Below are 9,267 nucleotides of genomic sequence, written 5' to 3'. Positions count from 1 at the left end.
AATGACCTCCCAAAGAGATCTATGTTCCAATCCCTGGAACCTGTAATTGTTACCTTATATGGCAAAAAGGGGCTTTGTGGCTGTGATTAAGTTAAGAATCTTCAGATGGGGAGATTATCTGGATTATCTGGGTGGCCCCTTAAAGCAATCACATGCAGCCTTATGGAGGGAGGAAGGGGGAGTTTTGACACAGATGCAAGAGGAGGGGGCCATGTGACCACAGAGGCAGGGATGCCAAGGGATGCTGGCAGCCACCAGAAGCCAGGAGAGGGAAGAGCAGATTCTCCTGGGAGCCTGGGGGGGGAGCACGGCCCTTGACTGCATCCCAGCGATACTGTCCTAAACCACCAAGGTCGTGGTGATTGTTACAGCAGCCCTAGGAAACAATGCCACGTGCTTCAGGGGGAGCCCAAACTAACGCGTACTGGGTCTGTCTTAATTACGGTGACAGGCTGGCAGTTGTCCCTCCAAATGCTGAGCACCTGGCCGCCCAGGTGTGGACTACATCCCCCAGCCTCTCTTACAGCCGAGAGCGACCACGTGACTTAATTCTCACCCTGGCATTTGATTTGAGAAGTGAAGGGCACGGTTTCCCCTCACATTCTTGAAGGAAACTGCTGGTCTGTGACTGCCCCTGCCGTGAGAATGCGATGGGGGCATCAGTGGATAAGACCACACCCTTGAGGGGCGGAGCCACAGCTGGAAGGAGCCTGGGCCCTGGATGCCCTGGGGAGCAGGGCCGCCTCGGGCTGGACACCTGGACGGCTGGACGGCTGGACACCTGCAGGAGGCAGAGCAGGGCTCCCCCTTATTGAAGCTGCTGCACTGGGGGCTCTTTGTTAGCACAGCTGAGCGATCCCCCTGCTACGCTGGGGTTGAGCAGCCGCTCACAGGCCTGTCCTGTCCACAGTGCTCAGTGCCCATCTGTGGGATGAGAACGTCAGTATCGGGTTTTTCTCCCGCATCGGCCCCACCGTATGGATAGCGAGCCACCACCCGCGGCTCACCAGGCTGAACTGAGCCAGTACGACGCTTGCCCCCAGGGCCGGCGCTTGGGGCCCACGTGGCTGGAGCACGGGACCGTGGGAAGCACGGCCGCTCCTGTGAAGCACGGGCGTCGCTCGCCCACGGCTGCCTTTGAGGCCCGAGGGCTGGCTGTGCTCGTGCCCACCAGCGCCTTGAGGACCGGGTCCTCAGCCTCCCGGGCCTCCTCTGAGCCCCAGCCTGGGGCCTGGCTGGGCAGGGACTCCGGAAGTGCTGGTGGGGTGGGCGGCAGCGAGCGCCGGGCAGCGTATCGGCCCTGCATGGGGGCTGATGGGGCTCCGGGCCGTTGCGCCTCAGGATCCCCGGCGGCACTCAGGACCCGGGCCTCCCTGGTGGACGCGGGCCCCAGAGCCGGTCCCCGGGGCTCGTGCTCGTGCCGGGGAGCACCCTGGCCATCGTGCCGCGGGCCCACGCAGGAGGGTGAACAGGAGGGCACTGTGCCGTCCTCTCGTGCCGGCGTGGGGCACACAGGGGGATTCTCTTCATTCCCTGCGCGGCCTCTGTCGTTCTGTTAGTGAACGTAGAAGATACTCACAAGGGCTGTCAGAGGAGAGCTGGAGACCGTCCGGCCCCTCGTGGGGCTCTGAGGTTCAGAGCAAGCAGGGAGGGATTCCTGGGGCTGATTAACCTTGGTGGGTCGGTGCGGTGGGGACGGAGGTCTCTGAGTGCCGGGGTGGGGTCCCGACGGCTCCTGAGCAGGGTCAGCTAAGCTGTGGGAGTGCGGGGGAGGGGGCCCTGTGCCTGCTGACCCTCCCCCTCCCAGACCCAGCCCACTTCCAGGTGGGGCTCCTTTAAATGCAGGGTTCTCTCCTCCCCAGAAGGCCCCGCCCCCTGTCTCCCGGGCAGCCAGGTAAACAAGCCTGACCCCAGGCTGCTGACATGGCTTCCCCCCGTTCCGGGGACCCCAGCCTGGCAGGTCTGCCCCCTCGTCCTGTAGCCGCTCCAGGTGAGACGCGTGGTGGGGGGAGGGACGGAGGAGAAAGGGGTGCCCGCGGCAGCCGGGGCTCTGAGAAGGTGGGAAAGGCGGCAGTGGCTCCGCCCCCTCTTCCTGGGGAGCGGCTCCTCCAGGGTCGCTGACCAGGGCAGGGCCAGGGTGGGGGCGGAGACCTCATCCCCTGACGGTTCTTCCTGCTGTCCTGCAGCCCTTGGACCCTGAGCCTGGAGGTGGGCCAAGGTCCTCCTCACTCCTCAGGGTCCCTTCCTGTTCATTCTCTGGCCCCCCTCCTCCACCCCCTCCCTAAAATCCCAGGGCTGGTCCCAGGTCCTCAGCGGTGCACCCCCACTGCGTGCTGGAGAGGGCAGTCATCCACGCCCACCCAAGGTCATCCTCCTCCACCCCTTGAATTTTGGACTCTGGCCACTGACCCTCTCTCCATCTCTGCTGTCATCGCATTGGTGATCTCCTCCTTCTCCTGGCCCTTCAGTCCCCCCACCCAGCCACCTACACCCTGGTCATGTCCTTGGCCTTGTCAGCATCCAGACTGCAGCTGGGTCCTGACCCGGATCTCAGGACCGGGACCCCAGCACTCTGTGGGCGGAACCGCAGTCCACTGTTTCCAGCCTGTTTCCCGCCTCCTCCAGCCTGTTCTGCTCCCCCCCACCCTGCTCATCCAGCTCTGCCATGATCATCACACCCTCACACACATCCTCCTTCCCTGGGCCCTCTCTCGTTTGATTGTACCAGCCCCACCCCCCCGCCCCCCAGCTCTCCGCCTACTCCTCGCCTGCACCCATACAGCTGAGCGAAGCTGGGGATAAACTCAACCACGCTAACGCTCTCTTTAAATTCCTGACTGCAAGCTGCAGGGGGACCTGCGTGAAGAGCTGCGGGTCCCACTGCATCCCTCCTCCCGTCCAGTCCCTCCTCTCTCCTAGCAACCACCTTGCACGTCCCTCCACAGCCCCCATCCCGCTCTCCCTCCTCACATTCAGTTGCTGGCCTCACTCACTCTTTCACAAAGAAAGAAGATTCCCACAGGTTCCCGGCACCTCGGGCGCACCCAACCGCACCTGTGCCCTGGGGCTCTGTGCTCCCTGCCCGCTTCCTGCACCACTCACCCCTCTCCCAGCCAAGGCCAGCTTTCCGCTTGTCCCAGCCTTGCCTCCTGCCCACGGCCATGACCCCAGCACCTCTCCACCCTCCTCTCCTGCCTCCTGATGTTTTCTCTCTTCATGAGGTCTTTCCCATGGACCTAAAAGCATGCGGTTATATATCCTGTCTCCTGACCCCACTTCCCTTTTAGCTACCGCCCTATTTCCCTGCTCCCCATTTTTAGCAAAACTCCTGGAAAAGGTTATTTATACTTGCTGTCTCCCAGTCTTTCCCTCCCATTTGCTCTGGAACCCACTGGACCCAGTCCCTCAGCTCCAGCAGCTATGGTCGGGGTCAGGGATGACCTCCATGCTGCTGAACCCGAGGTCCGTTCTCTGGTCCCGCTGGACGTGACGCGTGGGCGGTGCGCGGCTCAGGACCTCCTCTCCTCCTCGCTTGGCTCCCAGAACCCCGCGCGCTCCCGGAGGTTCTCCTCTTGCATCCCTGCCGGCTCTACCTCCTCTCCCTGACCCAGTGAGGGTAGGGCCCAGGCTGACTTCTCAGGCCTCTTCTCTTTCTTCTCACGATCTCATCCAGTTCTGTGGCTTTTTTTTTTTTTTTTTTTTTTTTGCGCGGCTTGTGGGATCTTAGTTCCCTGACCAGGGACTGAACCCAGGCCCTCGGCAGTGAGAGCGCAGAGTCCTAACCACTGGACCGCCAGGGGATTCCCTGTGCCTTTCAATACCATCTCCTCGGGGTCTGTCTGTCTCCAGCCTGGAGCCCGACCCCACCTCAACTCCAGACTCTAGCTGACTATCCTCCGCACCTCGTCCCCAGCCTGTCTGAAGGTATCACCTGTTCAAAATTAGACGCTTGACACCCCAGCCCCAAGCTGCTCCTCTCTCAGTAAATGGGGGTTCCTTCCTCCAGCTGCTCAGACCAGAAACGTCCGTGTCTTCCCTTTTCCCCACCGCCCCCCCCCACACCAGCCCCTCCATCAGCAGATCCTGTGGGTTCCACCTTCAAGACACAGTCAGAATCTGAGCACTTCTCTCCGCCACCCTGGCTGGGCCCCCAGCCCCTCTGCCCTGGCTGCCTCACGGCCTCTGTGCTGCTGCCCTTACCCCTCACCTGTCTGCCCCACAGCCACCGGACTCACCTGGCTAAGTGCAAGTCAGAGGGTGTCACTCCTCTCCTGTGCCCCGGGGCCCACTCCTCTCCTCTCCTGGAGGCCCGTCCACAGTTCCCCTCTTCTCCACAGCTTTTCTCACCCCCAGCCCACAGCAACACCCCACAGCCCCTCCCGACAGCCCACCCACCTGCTGGTACTGAGTGTGAGGCCAGGCCAGTGCTTTGGACACCAGGGCAGTGCTGTGCCTCCAGTTGCTCACCCTGGAGATCTTCAGGGAGGAGGTGTCCTGGTGGACGGGGCAGGCTGCCTGGGATGGGGGCACCGCCATTCTGCCCATCAGAATCTGAGGCTCCTGCAAGGCTGCCTTGGATCTGTCCACGGTGCTGAGTGCTATGGGCCCCAAGCCGGCCCCTCTGGCCTCACACCCTGCTCAGAGCCAGTCCACCACCTCTCCCACCTGTGTCTGCGGCTCTGGGAGCAGCTGCTTTGGTGTTGCCTGCGGGACTGAGCCACGAAAGCACTTTCCAGTGACAAAGAGGTTCGTCATGGCCTCATCTGCGAGGGTGGCAGATCAGGCTTGATTGTTTCCATTTTTCAGAAGGGGAAACTGAGGCTCAAGGAAGTTATAAGACTAGTCCAGGCTCTCCCAGGTGGAAGGTAGGACCCCTGACCCAGGTCTGCCGACTCCCGGCCCTGGCGCGGGAGAAGCTGATTGTGCGTTGTTCGCAGCTGCGGTGGAGCTGGGCACACAGTAGGTGCCCCAGGGTACTTGTGTGAATGGGGGAGAATCACCGTCCAGAGGCTCCTGAGCCAGGTGGGGGTGGCCCAGTGCAGCGTGATCACATCGCGCAGCTGGGGTTGCGAGTCAGTTCAGCGTGTGTCTTCTCTGGGTCTGTATCCTCACCAGTAAAACGGCCTGAGTACTGTCACCCCCTCGCTGGGGTGCTGGGAGGAGGAGCTGAGAATTCATGGTCAGAGGTTCATTCATCACCTCCTCCAAGGCCCCCCGGTCCTGCCTGTCCCCGGGGAGCCTGAGGCTTGTCTATACCCAGAGAGGGCCCATGGCTGCTTCGTTCAGTTCAGTACCCCCAGAGCTAAGGCTTTGCTGAAGGGAGGAAGGAAGGAAAGGTCTCCTGAACGAGGGGCCCAGAGCTGGCTCAGCAGCCCAGACAAGGTGTGGGCATGGAAGAGCAGCTTGGGCTGCTGCCTGGGGCCGTGGATGGGCTTCAAGGGTGCAGGGACCCCAAACCAGGGCACAGTGCTGTGTCTATACACACGTGATTCTCCGAGAGCGGACCCCTAGATTTCACCAGACCCCCGCAGCCTGGGAATCCTCGTGTGAGTCACAGAGATCAGAGATGTCCCCATTTCTCTTGGGACGTGCTCCTGGGGTGGGGGTGGGTGCTGTCCAACAGGCACAGACCAGCCCAGCTTCCAACCTGACCCCTCTCCCGGGTGAAGCTGCTCTGCCCGCTGCGTCCCAGGGTCGCTGTGCCCAGGCAGGGCTCCTCCCCACCTCCATCGACAAGGCCCTGCATTGGCCCCTCAGTGTCCGCCCCGCTGAGTACTCATCCTGTGCTTGTCCTGCTTCATCCTGGATCTGCCCCGACCTCCAGCTGGGCCGCCATGGTCCATCCTCTGCAGGGGGGGCCCAGGAGCAACTTTCAACCAAGAGCCACCAGGTCACCCCTGCCCCAGTCCACTGTCTGGGGATGAACCCATGTCCACAGCAGGCCCTGTGTGGTCCCGCCAAACTATCCAGACTCCTCTCCTTCTGGAACTTTCCGCCCAAATAGTATTTAGTAGCCATACTCTACACCCTTAAGGCCTTTCTGCCCCTCCTAGCTCCTTGGTGCTGTCCCTGGGGATGCGCCTCCCCTGCCCCTTTCAGCCTCCACGTGGCCTCTCTTGGTCTTCACGGTTCAGCCAGGTGGCGGGTTCTCCCTTCTCTTTCCTCGACACCCCGACAGTTTCAGGTGGTCGCGTATCCCAGCCGCTCTATGACCCCTTCCCGCAGGTCCCGCCGCGACCCCGGAGCCCCCGTTCCTGGACATCTACTGCGGGGACGCACAGCTCTGGGAGGAGCACTTCCGCGGCATCGGGCGCGCCTACTGCGCGCTGGGCAAGGAGGACGACTTCGCCATCCGCGTGCTCACGGAGGACTTCACGCTGCCTTTTCCTTTCGCCTGGCCCCCGGGGCCCGACCCGGCCCGCGGGCCGCTCTTCTACGACCCGCACGACCGCACGGGCTTCGACTTCCTGCTGCGGGGCCCGGACGCGCCGCCCCCCGCGCTGCTGCGGCCCCTGCACAACACGGCGCAGGCGGCGCTGCGCAGGCGGCGCCTGGAGCAGCTGGCGCTGAGCTATGTGCACGCGGGGAGCGGCCACCGGCCCGGCCTCCCGCAGCTCCTGCCCGCGCCCACCCCCGGCAGCGCCTTCCCGGGGCCCGTGGGGCCTGAGGCCGCCTCCCCCGGCGGGGGCGCCCCCAGGCTGGGTTAGCGCGGGCCCCGAGAAAATGAATAAAGAGTGCCTCTGCTTCTCCCGCCCCGAGGCTCTTTGCCGGACACACCCGGACGGGCATCTGGTGCCAGCTAGACCCCCAGGGCCGCCCGGGGGGGCCAGACAGCGTCAGCGGTGGTGCGGGAGGTCCACTTTGTCCCAAGGGGATAATGAGCGAGGGGGGTAAGTGGGAAAGGCCGCGGGGGCGGGCTGGCCAGGCCAGGAGTGGATGTGGGAGGGAAAGGACCCGGGATAGCAGGGGGTGGTGGCCCTCTGGGGCCCGGCCACTGCCCTGTGGTGGGCATTAGCGCTCCCATCCTGCAGGTCGGGACCCCAGGTCCCAGCTCCTCCAGGATGCAGCTGGGATTTGGTTCCCGTGTGTCTGATTCCAAGTTCAGCAGGCTTCCTGTTTTCCATGACAGAGCGGCATCAGGATCTGGAGTGGGGGGTAGGTGGAGAGGCAGAGGGAAGGGCAACGGGTAGCAGAGCAGAGGGGAAGGGCCACCCGGAGTTGGAGCACAGGGTGGGTGGGGGAGGGGACGTGACAGGGAAAGGGATGCCGGGGTGGGAACACCACAGGCACAGTCCCCAGGCTTCTGCTTTCCTGCTGGCCTCCACACTGGCTCTGTGGAGAAGGGCGTGCCTCCTGCCCCCCGTCCCCTTGTGGGGCTGAGAGAATTGGCTGGGCCGGAACGGCCATCAGTGACCTGGCTTCCATCCTGGGTGCATCTCCCTCTGTAGGTGACAAGCCCTGGCAGGGGCCTGTCTACTGTGGGAGGCGAGCGGCCAGGCAGAGCTGCTGCATGCAGGACCCCAGTGGTTTCTTCCTCTGACCTGTAGACCAAAGGCCCAGGTTTCCTCTCGTTGGGGGTTTGGATTCCAGGTGTGCAGGCGAGGTGGGGTGGGCTGGGAGGACGCATTCTCACTCAAGTGCAGATGGAATCAGAGCTTTTCTTCCTTTCTTCTAATCCAGGAGTTATTTATAGCTTTCTGGTCGTGGGCAGAAATGGTTTCTCCAAAGTCTTGCTTGGTTTGCAGGAGAACCGGTGACAGGAAATGCTTAGCTCTGGAGGAGAGGGGCTCAGCCTCTCCAAGAGGGGTCCTCAGCTTCCCTCTCCTCTGCTGGTGGCCCCATAAGAACCCCAGCACTGCTCCAGTTTCCTTTCCTCTTGTGGACTCCTCTCTCCAATTTTATAGAGACGCGTGATGGTTACACTGTAGTCCTTAAGCATGTGAATCCTGATGGGGTAACAGCAATTAACAGCAGTAGGGATCATATATCCTATGTTGTGTATTAATTGTTTGGGTTGCCCCAGAAGCAGTCCCTAAACGTAGATTTGAGTGCAGTGGTTTATTTGGGAGGCGACACTTGGAAACACAGGTAGGGGACGGAGGAAGTGAGACAGAGAAGGGAAAGAAGCCAATGAAGGGCGTGACGTACAGCTAGTTAGGCCTGTGGGCGACTGGAGGTCCCTCTGGAGACCCCGGGAGACAGCGTGGGGCATGCCTCACTGCCATCCCACCCCGGGGACAGGGAAGCCAGTGTTTTTTTTTTTTTTTAATTTATTTTTGGCTGCGTTGGGTCTTTGTTGCTGTGCGTGGGCTTTTTCTAATTGTGATGAGTGGGGGCTACTCTTTGTTGTGGTGAGTGGGCTTCTCATTACGGGGGCTTCTCGTTGCAGAGCATAGGCTCTAGGCGCGGGCTTCAGTAGTTATGGTGCCCGGGCTCAGCAGTTGTGGCGCATGGGCTTAGTTGCTCTGCGGCATGTGGGATCTTCCTGGACCAGGGCTTGAACCCGTGTCCCCTGCATTGGCAAGCGGATTCGTAACCACGGTGCCACCAGGGAAGCCCTGGGAAGCCAGTGTTTAATCACTACCTCCCTTGTCCTGCGGGGACCAAGCACGCACCTCGCCCGAAAGCAGCAGAAATCGGGAGTAACCATTTAGAAACTTTTACAACAAGTTGTCAGAGTAGTTTTATGACTGTAAAGTGTAATAATAAGAATTTGGGGTTTATATTTAGTATATTCTTTAAGTAGAAATTTTTCTAGAAATGTAGTTTATGAAAGTATTGGTCTGTGACAGATTGGAAATTTAAAAAGGCGGTCCTTTATCACCACTAGTTTGAGAAGCACTGACCTAGGGGAGAAAGACCCCAAATAAGTAACCTATTAAAGAAACAAATGTAATTTTAAAACAAAAGCAAAACAGCAGTAAGTACTATGAAGAAAATGAATAAGGGCAACCCCATTTCAAACAGGGTGGTCATGAGGGCCTCTCGGAGGAGGTGGTGCTTGAGGTTGGAAGAGTGAGGAGCCAGTCATGTGAACTCTGGGGAAGGGTGCTCCAGGCAGCGGGGACAGCCTGGGCAAAGGCTGGGCAATAAAAAAAGCTTCAAGGGTCACAGGACTGGAAACAGGGGCTGTGAGGCCAGAGCATGGTGAGCAAGAAGGGAGGCTCACTATTCGGTGAACGGCCTCCCCGTTATGGGGGCACAAGGCTCTAGAATCCCAAAGCCCTTTCACATTCACTGCATCATTTCATCCTCCCTGCAGTTCCG

General features: G+C 60.8%; 1 protein-coding gene across 1 annotated transcript; it reads left to right on the top strand.

Moving 5' to 3' along the window:
- Positions 1-1,873: 1,873 nt before the first annotated feature.
- LOC309614661 (uncharacterized protein C8orf90) lies at positions 1,874-6,753 on the top strand. The gene is made up of 2 exons (XM_082363242.1): positions 1,874-1,990; positions 6,226-6,753. The coding sequence occupies exons 1-2, from the start codon at positions 1,924-1,926 to the stop codon at positions 6,705-6,707; spliced, it is 549 nt and encodes a 182-aa protein (XP_082219368.1). The 5' UTR covers positions 1,874-1,923; the 3' UTR covers positions 6,708-6,753.
- The last annotated feature ends 2,514 nt before the right edge of the window (positions 6,754-9,267 follow it).

Source organism: Balaenoptera borealis (genome assembly GCF_965194805.1).
Source record: "Balaenoptera borealis genome assembly, chromosome: 17".
NCBI lineage: Eukaryota > Metazoa > Chordata > Mammalia > Artiodactyla > Balaenopteridae > Balaenoptera > Balaenoptera borealis.
This window is presented reverse-complemented; position numbering and strand designations above follow the sequence as displayed.